At 41.9% G+C, this 15,036-nt stretch overlaps 1 protein-coding gene across 3 annotated transcripts in view; it reads left to right on the forward strand.

Moving 5' to 3' along the window:
- The first annotated feature begins 6,487 nt into the window (after positions 1-6,487).
- slc7a11 (solute carrier family 7 member 11) overlaps positions 6,488-15,036 on the forward strand; it is a 35,058-nt gene continuing 26,509 nt past the window's right edge. For 2 of the 3 annotated variants that reach the window (XM_015966929.3, XM_054738892.2), the window contains exons 1-6: positions 6,488-6,577; positions 6,667-6,965; positions 9,644-9,770; positions 10,687-10,802; positions 13,200-13,325; positions 13,752-13,851. In XM_015966929.3, coding sequence (XP_015822415.3) covers positions 6,719-6,965; positions 9,644-9,770; positions 10,687-10,802; positions 13,200-13,325; positions 13,752-13,851 — 716 coding nt within the window. In that variant the 5' untranslated portion in view covers positions 6,488-6,577; positions 6,667-6,718. The remainder of the gene's footprint in view (positions 6,578-6,666; positions 6,966-9,643; positions 9,771-10,686; positions 10,803-13,199; positions 13,326-13,751; positions 13,852-15,036) is intronic. The other variant, XM_054738893.2, reaches the window with a different exon arrangement.

Raw genomic sequence — 15,036 nt, forward strand, 5'->3', positions numbered from 1 at the left:
ATTTATCATTTAGGTGAGAAAAGGCGTTGCAGCTTCTGCTGAAGTTAAAGGCTCAGTGTCACGCGTGCTGATGAGTGAAGCGGAGGCAAGGATCCAAACGTGGGTGAAAAGGCAGACAGACAGACAGACAGGCAGGCAGACAGACAGACAGGCAGGCAGGCAGGCAGGCAGACAGGCAGGCAGGAACGGTTTACAAATGTTTTAACATAAAAACACGCTGGACAACTGAAACCATGAACCGACAAAAGACACAGAACTGAGTGGGTTTAAATACATGAGGGCTGGGAGCTTGGGGGATTGGAAAACGAGAGGCAGGTGGGAGCAATTAACAGAGACACATGGCTGAACAGAATGGGGAGACAGGACAGGATGAGCAATTTGAAACCATAAATAAACACTTCCAAATCATAAATTGCTTTTGGTTGGATTTGGTGACCCCCAGCACCAACAACAATGTCACGAGCTGGCTCACTTGAAAAATCTATAAAGACTTACGACTTGACTCAGACTTGAACGCCAATGACTTGCGACTTGAATCGACTTGCATCTGTTGACTTGATGATGACTTGAGCATATTTGATATTTTAGCACAAAATTGGAACGACGTGGACAAAAATCATAAATCATCCTTCGTTCTGGGTTTGATCTTGTACCACTGAATGCAACAGTACTTTGCTTATAATCAGTTTCACTTTCTGCTGTTTGAGCAAATGAATAAAGCTTTAAGAAGCTTTGTTTCTGGAATTTATTTATTATCATTGTCATTAAATTGACTTGAAAATTAAAAGTTAAAGACTTGGACTTGACTTTGAATTCCACAAAATTGACTTTGGATTTGACTTTGTTGTCTCTGACTTAGACTTGACTGGACAGACTTGTGACTTACTTGTGACTTGCAAAGTAGTGACTTTTGTCACATCTCTGCTAGCTACACCGTTGCTGTACTTGTTAGTTTGAATACTAAACAATGACATCAAAAGACACATGAAGTTTGTCGGGTCGTCATCATGTCCGGAATCCATAAATGTTAAGATTCCCTCCCACTATTAGTTGGACACCAGCCTCCGAGTGGTGTCCCCCCAACTCCCTAATTCACCTCATTCATCTTTTCTTTGTACCAGAACTCCTGATCCAGTTCCAACGTGTCCGTTCCAAAGTCCTTCTACTCATTTTTCCTCTCTTTTGTGTGTAGTTCTGTTCCTTCCTGCAGCCTGCCACCTCCCAACACTCTCCAGTGCTCGTCCGCTAGCCAGTGGCTAAACCAGCATTGTTTACATCTCAGACACTTTACTAATGGCGATGTAGTTCTCCACGCGTTACAGAGATGACGTGCTTCTCCAAGGGCTTCTTCTCAAATGTGAACTTTGGACGTGGGTCTCCTTGGGCTGGTGATCCGTGTTTACTTACTTTAATTAGCTGGTGGCTAAAGGTCAGCATTGTTTACTTGTGAAATGAATTGTTTGTTACTTCTTACGTAATGAACCATAAAATGTGAGATTCCATAGAAATATGAAATATCAATCTGATGGATCTTGAAATATTACTTTAACCAGAAGATCTGAACTTTTTATTGCAGGGATTAGATAACACTTCGTATTAACCCAGAGACAAGAGAGAGAGAGAGACACGAGTTTTAAAGTTTAAGAGGATTTATTTCTAAACAATTTAAAACAAGGCTAACTAACTCTAAATACTCTGTGTGATGAATGGATCTAGGTGTGAATGAGGCAAGATGGAGGGTGTAATGTGGAATGTTGTCATCAGAACTCTCGTTTCCGGAAAAGCATTAGTTCTGTGTGGGAGCGAATGTTTTGCTCTAAACCAGAGGTGGAAAGTAATTAATTACATTTACTCACGTTACTGTAATTGAGTAGCTTTTTTGTATATTTATACTTTTTAAGTCGTTTTTAAAATCTGTACTTTTACTGTTACTTGAGTACATTTTTTAAAAAGAATTGTAATTCGCTACATTTAAATCATATTTGTTACTGAGTAAAAATAAATTGTAGGGTGAATAAATTAAAAAATATTACGTGTAGCAGCATCGGAACAGAAAGAGACACCTGCATGAGCACCGCGTCTAAACCGTGCGGGTGGGGGGGTGGGGGGGGGGGGGGTGTTACACTTGATGATGAGGACAAACAGCCATTTTTACCACAGTTTTGCTCAAAAACATCAGTTGAGTCCCTGTGATCCACTCGCTGTTTACCTCCTCTCTCCCTCCTCTCCTGTGGGTTGGAACCCGCACCTTCGCGCACCGGTGTGACGTCATCAGAATTCTGCTCGGTTCGGTAGCCAGACTCGGTTCCGTGTTTGAAATATGTTTCTCTACCGCTCCGAACAGCAGCGGCAAAATAACGTTTAGCGCTCATTACAAGCGGATTATCAGCGCTTTGCTCATAAAACAGAAGACCTGCAGGCCTCTGTGAGTTAAAACATCCTGATACTGTTCAGGTGTAAACATTGTGCTCCATTCCTGTGTTTGAACTCAGAAGTTGCTTCTTGATGCCACAGATATGTGATGATTTAGCGTGTTTCTTTATTTTACTCCAGAATAAGAGATTAAATTATTACACAAGCAGTTCAGTGTTGTTAAATTAGTCATGACATGTGTGTGTGTGTGTGTGTGTGTGTGTGTGTGTGTGTGTGTGTGTGTGTGTGTGTGTGTGTGTGTGTGTGTGTGTGTGTGTGCATGCCAGACTTTCATTTAGCTTGTTATTTGACAGGTTAGAGCACAGTCTCATGTTAGAGTTTTGTCATGAGAACATTGAGATACTTCGCATGCTGATGGCATCTAAAAATTAACTCTTTTTTTTCAAAACAAAGAATATTTTTAATCACAATTGAAACGTACAATCCTAGAAAAACCTCGTCCAATCAATGTGCACGTCCTGTTCTCACTGACTGGATAGAAACCCTTCCATCAAACTGTGCGTGTGTCTGTGTGTGCGTGCACACACGAGCGTGTTGTGAACTGGTGTTGTGGTTTAGCACTGATGTAACCATCTTTACGCTGACAAAAATGTAACTAAGTAACTTTTACTTTGAGTACATTTTATTTACGGTACTTTTTACTTTTACTTGAGTAAAAATCTAGGCAAGTACTTTTACTTGTACTTGAGTAAAAAATTATCAAAGTACTGGTACTCGTACTTAAGTAGGACATTTTAGTACTCTTTCCACCTCTGCTCTAAACTACAGTCGGAGTTTCAAAAGCCACATTCAGACGCCATATTGCCACTCTACATACCCTTTGTGGAGACCTCCGTTTTAGATCCAGAATGCCAGGTCCTTAGACCCCCCCTCTTGGTACCGGAGCCGATGAAACAGCGTCCATCTGACACTGTGAACCAATTTGGAGACAATCCAAAGATTAGTCTGTTGTACTGCTGACGCTGTTTCACCGGCTCCAGTACCGAAAGGGGGGTCCGAGGACCTGGAATTCTGGATCTGTACGGAGGTCTCATCTCAAGGTATGTGTAGAGTGACAAATATGGCGTCTCATGTGTTTATGAAACTCCGATTAAACTCCGATCATAGCTAAAAGCAAAACATCACAACATCATTCAGACTTGCTTCTCCGGATACGAGAGTTCTGATTACATCACTCACACATACACCATTCATCTCACGTCTCATTACACCAGATCCATTCATCATTTAGAGTTAGAGTTAGTCTTGTTTAAAATTGTTTAAATTGTTTAGAAATAAATCTTTGTAAATGTTTTAAAGGCGACTCTCTTCTCTTGTCTCTGACTTAATACAAGTGTTACATAATCCCTGCAATAAAAAGTTCCAATCTTCTGGTTAAAATAACCCAAGGAAAGGTTGATTTCAGATTTACTGTGGAATCTTACGGGTCCTTAATTAGATGTAAATTAACTCTTTTACACACCTGACAACTCATCAATGCCACACACACACAAGTGGCTCCGCCACGTAGAAAAGGTGTACCTGGACACAGGAAGTGTATGCCACGTGTGAGCGAACACACGCGCAGATCCAGAACTAACCGGACGTGCGGCGCGTCCTCATGGAATGCGACGACAGGAGGCGTATGTAACCTGACATGAGTGTCGTCAACCTAGTTACCTACATTTACCACATCTCTTAATCTATAGATGCCATCTGGAGACACAATAGTGTTGATGATGAAGGCTAGCTCTCTAGCATCTGGATTGACACTTAACGGGATAGCACTGCCCAATGAGAAAGCCAAGTGAGTCTGAAGGGCCATCGGGTCCTTCGAGGTCACACGAGCAATCGCACACTGGACCATGGCCAGGGACACGAGGTATGGAGGCATCCTCCCCATGAGGAGGGTATCGATCGAGGCGCTCACGTCCCGACCATAGTCAGACAGGCAAGTAGTCAGCATCTGTGTATGAGCACAATCAACATTCACTAAAGAACGTAACTCATTCACAGCAGAAGTTGTTTTACGCAAAATGGTGCTATGAGTGTTGAGTACCACTGTAGTCTGTTGTTCAGACGTGCCCAGCTTTCTCAAGGCGCGCCGCTGCTGCAGTACCTGCTTACGCAGAGCCGGATATTCTCTGTTAAGCTCATCAACGTGCCGACGCACTGTGTTAATCTCAATCGAGTTGACTGAAGAGAATCCGAAATTTAAAAGATTGCAAATTGTAATAGCTACTGAGAAAAGTCCGTCCAGGAAACGCTTTGGCCTAATGCTGGTACCGGAAAGGTCACTGTTCGAAACAGTGAATTTAAGTACCTGGACCAGTATGTGACGGATGTCAGCTTCTGCATGCTGTGTCAGGGTTCTAGTCCATCGGGCTCCCGTTTCCGAGAGGTTGCTGAAGGCATTCGTCATATTATCAGTACACGCCATAGCGGGGTCGAATTTGATGAAAATCTTTTGTGTGAAAAGACAATAGTTGGTCATCAATAGACCTGGGCGGTCTCGGAGCGTGATACCCGAAGATGGCCCAGGTTCGTACAGACGCGTTTGAGGAGACTGAGAATGAATCTCAGCCGCGGTCGATATCAGACCGATACACGCGACTAACAAAACGTAGTTTGTCAGACCTGAAAATGGAAACCAGGAACGTTTTAGACTATAGACTGGCGCGGCCTTGCGAGAGTTCGACGCAGGTGGGCGCTCTGGAGGGCCCTTGGTCAATGCGCAGGTGCAGTCAGAGAGATCGGAGTCAGCCAGCAGTGGTACAGGGTACCATTCAAACCCCCCCCCCCCCCCCCCCCCTTTGGTAGGTGAGTCACCAACCTCAGGGCAAGAGGTCATTAGCGCCAGCTGTAGTGCAGTAGGGTCAGTGTTAAAAACGCCACTTAAATCTGCTCCACCGGAGTGGAGTTTAATCCCGTAGGAAACAGCGGATTTTGGAATCGCTGTGTCAGTCGGTTGACAATCGTCAGAGGTCGCGAGTCCCTGTTGTCGAAACCGAGACTAGTTAGCAGCTGAAAGCTGTGCTAAGCTAGCGGGCCTGATAGCTAGTCAGGGATTCTGGTCTAATTCTCGTAGAACTGACCCGCCCGAATAACCGAACCTTCGTGAGGTGTTCGTGTTAATTTTTCAGACAAGTAGCGTGTACTGTTTGTGCTGCAGTGCGTTCTTCCGTTTAACTTATGAAGACCGTCAGCACCTCGATGCTAAGTCAGCTAACGGGTTGGTTCCGGTGATCAATTCCGGCGACCGGGTAGCAAGCCTCTACCGTGGAGAAATTCTTTTTACATAACTTTCAAAAACGATAAATACGCTTGTAAAGAGTGAACAGGGATGTTTTAACTGTATATTTTTTATTGTTTTTAGGAGGAAATACAGATACAAAATCACAAGCATAACATTATTACATTATATTACATCATTTTACCGTAAAAGTTCATCACAAATGTTGTGAAAATAGCCTGAAGTGTGACGTCCCGACACGGGGCGACAGAATATTTCAGGGGAACACAATTTCTCACGACACCTGACCTCCCAGCTGACGTCACCCCTCCTCCGTGTGTGAATCGTGACAGCTTCAAGATCTAACAGAACTAGCTTGCTTCCTTCAGGACTGGTAGGTTGATAAAACAGTAATAATTATAAATGCTTTTTTAACTGGTTCAGTCATTATATCTTATGCTTTGTGGGTTAGGCTAGAGAGATTGGAAACTGATTATACAAACAAGCCGATGGATCAAGCTTGTGAGTGGGCCACCATAGCTGCAATACTTTCTTTGAACTGCACGGCGCTAAAGAGTCTCATTTTTAAGCACGATTTCAATGGATTTCACACACGGGGCCTTTAAGCAACTACAGGTTAGGAGTATTTAGTGATTGAAAATGGGTTCATTAATAAATATAAAGGTGAAACCAGACAACAGAAATGCTGAAAAGAGAAGTGGTCAGATGAGGTGACTTTAACAATGAGATGGTCACTTTGCACCAAATCACTGCAAAAGTTCATCTGTGGGAGGCACAGTTGGTTTTAGAGAGGAGGCATGTCTCTGAAGAGGGAGGAGGGAAGGACTCCATAAGTACTAGAATGGGATGGGGGGCAAACAGAGAGCAGTACAACGGGGACAACAGGAGCAAAGACAGAAAGTGGAAAAACAGGTATCTGCTGACTAAAAGTGACAGATTTATGAGCTGTATGATGACAGCTGTATGATGACAGCTGTAACTGGTTGTTTCTCTTCACACAGGAACAGCCAGAGAGAATCATATCCTGTTGGAAACCTATCCTACTGAGTTTAAATGAAGAGGTCTCTGGGACACAAATCGTCCCATAATGGGACCGAGCCTGTTGGGAAGCTGGAGCACAAAAATGGAAGGAAGGTGGAACTGGGTAAGAAAGTGACCCTTCTCAGAGGAATCAGCATCATTATTGGGACCATCGTTGGAGCCGGGATCTTTATCTCTCCGAAAGGAATTCTGAAGAACTCTGGCAGCATCGGGATGTCCCTGATGGTGTGGATCGCCTGTGGTGTCCTCTCGCTTTTTGGTGAGTGGCTAGGCAGTGTGTTTTTCACGGGAATGTGGTTGTTCTGTTCAGACATCCCACAGAATTTGGGACTTTGTTTGAATTCAACACACATCTGCAACACCTGTCCTAGCAAGAGGACACAGCTCTTAGTTTGACCTAGATCAGTGTTGGTCCTGTGTTTGTGAAGCCTGAGTAATGCAGCTGTGAGGAGCAACACAGGAGGGATGATTAGAAGTGACTTTAGGTCATTTAGGCCCGTGGAAACTGCCAGAAGATTATTTCTGTTGTTGACCCCTTTGTACCCTTAACTTCTTGTTTTAACCACTCGATAAACTTTAATCTAGGTGTTGATAAAAGACAGTGCAGCATTCTCCTCGGGGTCGACTGGAGAGCAGCAGAGAGCATGCATGTCAGCACAACGTGTGTTTGTTGAGAATGAGATTAAAGCATGTGTAGCTCATGTGAATCAGCAACCTTTGATTATCACTCAGATTAGAACAGATTCCAAGATGGCAGCCAATCTAGACCATTGTTTGTTTGTTTGTCCCTGGTTGAAAATTTATTTTCTTGTTTTTAGTGTCTTTACAGAGAACATTTGAGCTATCTTACACCTTAAATGGATGCTACTTTTAAAACTGCCTCAAAGCATTTTGGGAATTCTAAATGTTGCTTTCCTGGTCGGATGACTTTGGATCATTGCATTACTTCTGAGGCCACCTGACCATATTCCCAAAGCAACAGAGTTCTTGGTGATCTTTGGGGATACTCAGCCTAATGCAGACCCATGGTGTATACCCTCCTCCCTCAACCGTCACATTACTTTGTGAAATGAAGAAGATGACCTTTGATTGATTTGCAGTTTAAAAAAGTTGAAGCCTCTTCCCCAAGTTAAATGTTTGATTGGTCGGGTAACCCTGATATCTTAGTCCTCTCAGAGACTTGGCTGAAGGACCCAGTGTCTAACAACTGTGTGCATTTTTTATTTATTTATTTTTGCTAGCAACACCATTTAGGGTGGGAGGCTTGCTCTTTGCTGTGAGGACAACTTTTGACACTCGGTCATATTGTCTAGATCTCTGCTGCCACTCACCTTTATCTCTAATCTATTAATCAATTTAAGCAAACTCTTTTGCTGTTGCTTCCTGTTCCAGACCTCCACCTACCCCCAGGTGTGCCTCGACTGTTTTCTGTGAATGTACTGCCTCGTATGATGAGTGTGTGTGTGTGTGTGTGTGTGTGTGGGGGGGGGGGGGGGGGGGGGGGGGGGGGGCACATTAGGCTTGCACGCTTTAACGGTTAGGCCTCCGGCTCGAACCCAAGCGCCATCCATGGGGGTACTAGTGGGGCCTGCAGCCTCGCTTGCCAGTGTGCCCCAGCGCAGCCATGGTCACATAGTAGCGTACTATTACCGCCAATTAGATTATGCCAATGGCGCCCTCAAGGGGTGGCCAGTGTTAATAAATCATATTAATGTTCCCTCAAACCATAAATTGATCTTATTTATACAAGACATAATTGTAAAACAAAATAAAAATAATACAATGAATGAGTGAAGCAATAATCAGAATTTTAAAAATGCATATGTTTCTGCTGCTCACATGTTAAAAAAGTTTTTACCTCCTAGTTTTTTGTGAACACAGCAACAGGTGAATTAAACTGAAAAAATACATTTTAAAATATACATTGAAATAACATTTTAAATAACTGAAATGTACTTTTCTGAAATGTTTGCGTATGTAAAATTTAAGTTAAATGTTTTGGATACATGCTGTTTTTAAATAAAAACGTATAAAGGAGCAATGCAACGCATCGCCACAGGCTAAACTCTCCCAGGGTTACCAGAAGGACCAATTTGGTGTGCCACCCCAAAAATGTCTTTGGCCCCGTCTGGCCACCCCTATTAAAATTTTCTGGAAGCACCCCTGGATTATGCTGGGATAATTTACCAGTGTTCCATAGTTGCCTGTTTTAAATCTCTTGATATTCTTTATATTATAGTTTATGTAGTTTAGTTTTGTGCCGTCTCTTCAGAACCTGCCACTGCTACACATATGAATGCCTTAGCTGGCTCTCTTTAAAAGGCAGAAGAAAATGTCATTGTTGTCATTTGTTTTCCAATCCATTTTTTTGTACTTCCATCTTTTTAGAAAATATTTTTAGCACCAATCAGTTTTTTGTATAAAACTTGGTTTTCTTTTAAACTCCTCAATTAAAAAAAATCATAATTTATGTCTTGGACTTTCCCTGACTCAGTTATCTTCCTGTTTTTGTTGGAAGGTAGGCGGACTCACTTGAAAACAAGATGGCTCATTGTAGGTTGCTTTGCTCTCACGAAACACAAGTCAATAAATAAATAGATGAATAAATAAAAGGAAACAAAAAAACAAACATGCTGGATCCCCACCCCTGATTTTGAGGTTCAGCAACCTATTTTTAGGTGTTTTGGACTCATTAGCTCATTAGAGTGTGACACTTAGATTATTGAATTTATTTACATTATTCCAACCGTCATTGTGTCTGAGCTTTTCATTAGTTGTAAGCTATAATCATCACAACTATAACATATACTAAAATATCTGGCTTTTCATAGAATTAGTCCATCTCATAGATTAGTGAGACCTTTAAATTTGAATTACTGACACAATTGAACTTTTGCACCATATTTTCCCAGTTCCACCTGTAACTTTTGTCTGCAGGAGCTCTGTGCTACGCTGAGTTGGGGACCTGTATCAAGAAGTCTGGAGGACATTACACTTATTTAATGGAAGCTTTTGGACCTATGTTGGCTTTTGTTAAACTTTGGATCGAGCTCGTTGCAGTAAGGTAATGTACAATTTTAGTTCAGTCTTTTAACTGAAACTGCACAATCTTCCACTAACAATGATGTATAATGTTGGTAACAGTGATGTAGAGAGGAATACTTGAGTTTATTTTAATAAGAATATTCAAAAATCCTGTAAGTGCTCTAAAGTCTGGACTGCAGTTCAGTTGACTTTTATGTTTGAAAGGTTTAAAACCTCTATGAAGGCCAAACAGAAAATCCTAAGGTTGAGAGCAGAGATGAGTTGCGTCACAGGAAAAAAGATCTAATGCTGATTGCAGAGACATTTGTATCGTTGAACCACATTTCCAGGTGAAACCAGGCAACACAGACTCCAGAACCAAATATACTGTCTAGGGAAGCATCCATACCACTTTTTCCAAACCGATGCCATATCGATACTTGGATCTGAGTACTTGCTGATACCGATAACGATGCTTCTACCACTCAAAAAATGCAATGAATGCTATGAAGGTTTTATTTTCTTATCTGCTTTCAACAGGAAAAGACTGTGAGGTAGATAAAAAATAAAATATATTAAATGAAATGATCTCAAAGCTAAAATATTAGATGAACAGAAATGACAAGTTACAGTGAAGCCACATTCAGGCAACTGCACTGGTATTGGTTCACTTTTACCGACACAGATACTTGTATCAGTATTTGTGCATCCCTAACTGAGACTACATCGTATCTTTGACCTTGTGCAAAATCACATCAATATTAAAAATTGTCATTTTCTCAAACCAGAATGAAAAAAATCATATAAAATTAAAACAAACCAAATTTTAACCATCTGCCAATAGATCACGACTCATGTGTATTTTCCCATCCAAGTATCACTGCAGTATTTACTATATTTGAAACCAAATGTTTGACTAATTATTGATTGTCTTATCTGTGTCATGTGACCCACAGGCCAGCAGCAATGTCAGTTATATCGCTGGCCTTTGGACAGTACATCCTGGAGCCGCTCTTCATGCCCTGCAGTCCGCCGCCCATGGCTGTCAAAATGGCCACAGTTGTTGGATTAAGTATGTATGAAAACTCCTGTTTATTGTGTTCCTGAGAAATCTCAACAGATGTGAATGACAGCTCATGGCTAGTTACAGAGAGGAATGTGGCAGCATGAAAACAACTTGTCAGTGTTGGGAAAGTTCGTGTTAAAAACGAACTAGTTCATTTTTTAGTTCATCATTAAAATTCCTTTTACCTAAGGTCACTGTTCCAAAAACAAACTAGTTCATAGTTTTTTTTTCATATGAAAAAAAAGAACTATGAACTAGTTCATTTACAGTTTTAAAACCAAACTAGTTTAAAGTTCAACTCATACATTTTAAAACAAACTAGTTAATTTTTTAGTTCATCATGAAACTTTTTTGAACTAAATTCATTATTCCAAAAACGAACTAGCTCATAATTCTTTTTTTTGGTCATATGTACTCAATAACATGAGGAAAAACTGGTTGCATGGTTTTCATAAAAGGAGAATTATTAATCAACCAGAGGGAAGAACCAGGCTGAGATAGGAAACAAGGAATTACCTCAAATTGCAAAATTCAGAGTGCAAAATATTTAATTGTCTTCAAAGTGAAAAATTTCCTGGTGATAGGGGGCAGTAGATACCTAAATCTTTGCAAGCAAGCAAGCAGATTTTTGTGTTGGAGTAAGACCCTCCCTTGCTCATTATGGTCAAAAATCCCTGGGGAGTGCAAACTTTAGCAAAATAACAAGTGTAACGTCCAGAAAGGGTCAATTTTCACCTACAAATTGTCCTACATGCCACCGGTCATCTGCGGACATAATTCCATTCTCTAAATAGATTTTAAATTCTATCTTCCAACAAGCCAGAAGGATACTGCAGTGCTTGTTGACATTACAGGAACACAAGGTTGTCAGCAAGCCCCCACAATGCGTGTGAAAAATTGAGGCCAATGCGGAAGTACCAAAAATTGCAGTTCCACCCTCATCCACTGGGGGCTGGTGTCAGAAGCGAGCAAATCCTCATTGACTCCCATGTTAAAAATACCAATTTCACAGCAGAAATAAACATGTTTACAGCCTGGTACCAAAACATGTTTTTGTTTAAATTATCTAGTTTACACTCATGACAACTCTGAGGGGGGTGAATTTTTTTTCTCACTCTTCTGTTTAAGTGTATTAAAAGCCTAAAATTCTGTATAATTAATGAGCATCCGACTCACGTGACCACAGAGCTAGCTCAGTGGGAAGGCCTCAGTAGAGCCTCGGTCTGGCCTGGAAACTGTTCTGGGATTTTGAGTCTCTGTGTGTGTGTATTCTTTTTTGGATATTATTTGTGCAATGTTGGACAAAATGACTTGCTGTGGCATTAATTGCACTAATAGAGCGTCCAAGGAGTCTCCACTTCATTTTTTTCGGTAAGTAAAATGATATTTATGTATTTTAGGTCACTGTTCTGTGACCTGTGCCATCATTTCTGGACGCGTCTACCGGCACACATTTTTTCTCAGCCGAGTCACGCTGTTTGCTAGTCTGCTTCTGTTGGCATGACAGACACACTGATGAACCAATCAGAGCAAGTTCAAGGCAGCATTTGTTTAGCAGGGGTGCTGAGGTAAATAATCTAATAATGTATGCATTAGTTGAGGCATTAAGATAGGGACATAAACCATTATGAATCTTTGAAGAAGCACACTTTACTTGATTATAGCAGCTAGCTGCTGGCTTGCTCCATCTCTAAGCGGTAGTTACACATATTCCCACGCGTCTGCTCGATCAGGGAACCTCTGGGTCAATGCTCTGCTCTGAACTAGTGGCTTTTATTATTTGGAGATGTCCGTGTGTGTTTTAGTGAGCCTTTTCACTGTGGCTACCCACCAGAGCCTTTTTTATGCCAAACCCCTCCCCCGCGTAGTGAGGAAACAGCAGCTACAGCAAGCAGTGAGGCAAAAATAGAGTGCAATAGGGAGTGTAATCCTGACTAGAGAGTGCATGAGATAAGGATGCATCATGAATTTAACTTAATATGATAGATTTTTTTTCTCTGGACAAGAAATAATTGCTGGTAATATTGTGGATGATAGGATATGAGCCCCCTCTAGATAGACATTAAGTTATTTTACACTAATTATAAATATATGACTAAATGAAAGTGCCCATGGGACATTTGAGACACGTATCTCTAGCACTCAACTGGGATTGGATGGATGGATGGATTGATGGATGGATGGATGGATGGATGGATGGATGGATGGATGGTGTTAGACGTGTCAAACAGATGGAGGTCATGTTCGATTAGAATGAGTACAACCAGACACAGAAAATAATCTGAACCTGTTTCTCAGTATTCAGTGATTGGTCTTGAAAGGGACTCTAGACTGAAAACAAACTGCCCATTTACTGGAATATTAAAGGAAGTTCGACCTCACATAAACCGTATGTCTTTGCAGATACAGTTTTGTTCCTGAACAGTATGAGTGTCACCTGGACTGCCAGGCTTCAGGTCCTACTCACCTCTTGCAAGCTGCTGGTCATCATAATCATCATAATTCCTGGGGTCTATAAACTGTTTAAAGGTAAGTCAGGAACAAAGTCCCCCCTTTTAGCTCTTTGCCTCAGCAGCAAACATCCTTGTTCCAATGATCGGGGCTCCATCGATGTTTTGGCCTTACATAGACTGCTCAGCTGCAACAAATATCACGCTTTTAGGTGTCTCATGAGGACACAGGGTCAGTATATGACCTCTGAACCACACAGGCTGAGCTACACAGCTGCTCACAGCAAGCTTCAGTGTCAACATTGTCCTCTCAGCAGGGGTCCTTTGGTGCACATCCCTCTGCTATTGAGCTTGTTTTATATCAGACTTCATGATAGTATCGATTATTGATTTGCATCAGAGGAATTACTTAGACTCTCTCTCTCTCTCTCTCTCTCTCTCTCTCTCTCTCTCTCTCTCTCTCTCTCTCTTTGGTGTGTGTGTGTCTGTGTGTGTGTGTGTGCAGGAGAGACCAGTAACTTTGACAATGCCTTTGATCTGAGCCACTTGCATCTGTCAGAAATACCACTGGCCTTCTACTATGGGATGTATGCCTACTCTGGGTGGTAGGTACAGTCCAGACTTCATTAAGAGAAATGAAACTTTTATGGAATGCACAAGAAACAAAACGCGAAAATTACACTGATTTGTGAAATGATCTTGTGATGAACTTCAGAGACTGTGTAAATGAAAAGCTTTGGTCTAAATAATGCCAGGGGAAATAGATTGGTGCCTATCTCCAGCGGTCAACGGGCAATCAGACGGGGTACACCCTGGACAGAGAGCCAGTCCGTCGCAGGGCAACACAGAGACACACAGGACAAACAATCAAGCACACACACACACACACACACACACACACACACACACACACACACACACACACACACACACACACACACACACACACACACACACACACACACACACACACACACACACACACACACCTAGGGACAATTTAGACAGACCTATTTACCTAACAGTCATGTTTTTGGACTGTGGGAGGAAGCCGGAGTACCCGGAGAAAACCCACGCATGCACAGGGAGAACATGCTAACTCCATGCAGAAAGATCCCAGGCCGGGAAGCGAACCCAGGACCTTCTTACTGCAAGGCAACAACTCTAACCACTGCATCATTGCGCAGCCCATTGTATCAGGCCCATTGTATCATTGTATTGTATCAATTGTATACTTATTTCATTTGTAAAAATGCTAACTGATTCCTAACTTTTTAAAAATATTTTTTGATGATGTTTCAGTTTCCCTATTGCAGCAGTCCATTATTTTCTTGGGAGTTATTGGTTTTGGTAGCATTGTTCTTTCATTCCTAGGTAAGAAATCAATCACTATCTTGTTAGTGACTGTCATTTTGTTTTAGAACTAGAGGTATGCTTGAATGATTGACTGCTACCTTCAACTCAGTGTGTTTACATGCACATCTCAGTCTATCTAGGTCAATCTAAGTGTCACGAACTCCTCCAGCTGACTGCATTCCATTCATTCCTGCCACCAACGTGGCGACTGACGTCATCACGCCGGCACTACTTAAGGAAGTACCGGCGTTTCATTCATTGCTCAGTCATCGTTTCTCACCAGACTTTGTATCGAGTCTCCAGGCTTACCAGCCCTCAAAACACTCAAACTACACCTTCAGGAGTTAACCACGCCGGCTATCTCCGTCTCTCCGCGTCTGGGCAACAGAACTCTCAGTCACGCTTCAGATCTGCCAACGAACCTGACAGGATGA

Source organism: Nothobranchius furzeri, chromosome 1 (assembly GCF_043380555.1).
Source record: "Nothobranchius furzeri strain GRZ-AD chromosome 1, NfurGRZ-RIMD1, whole genome shotgun sequence".
NCBI lineage: Eukaryota > Metazoa > Chordata > Actinopteri > Cyprinodontiformes > Nothobranchiidae > Nothobranchius > Nothobranchius furzeri.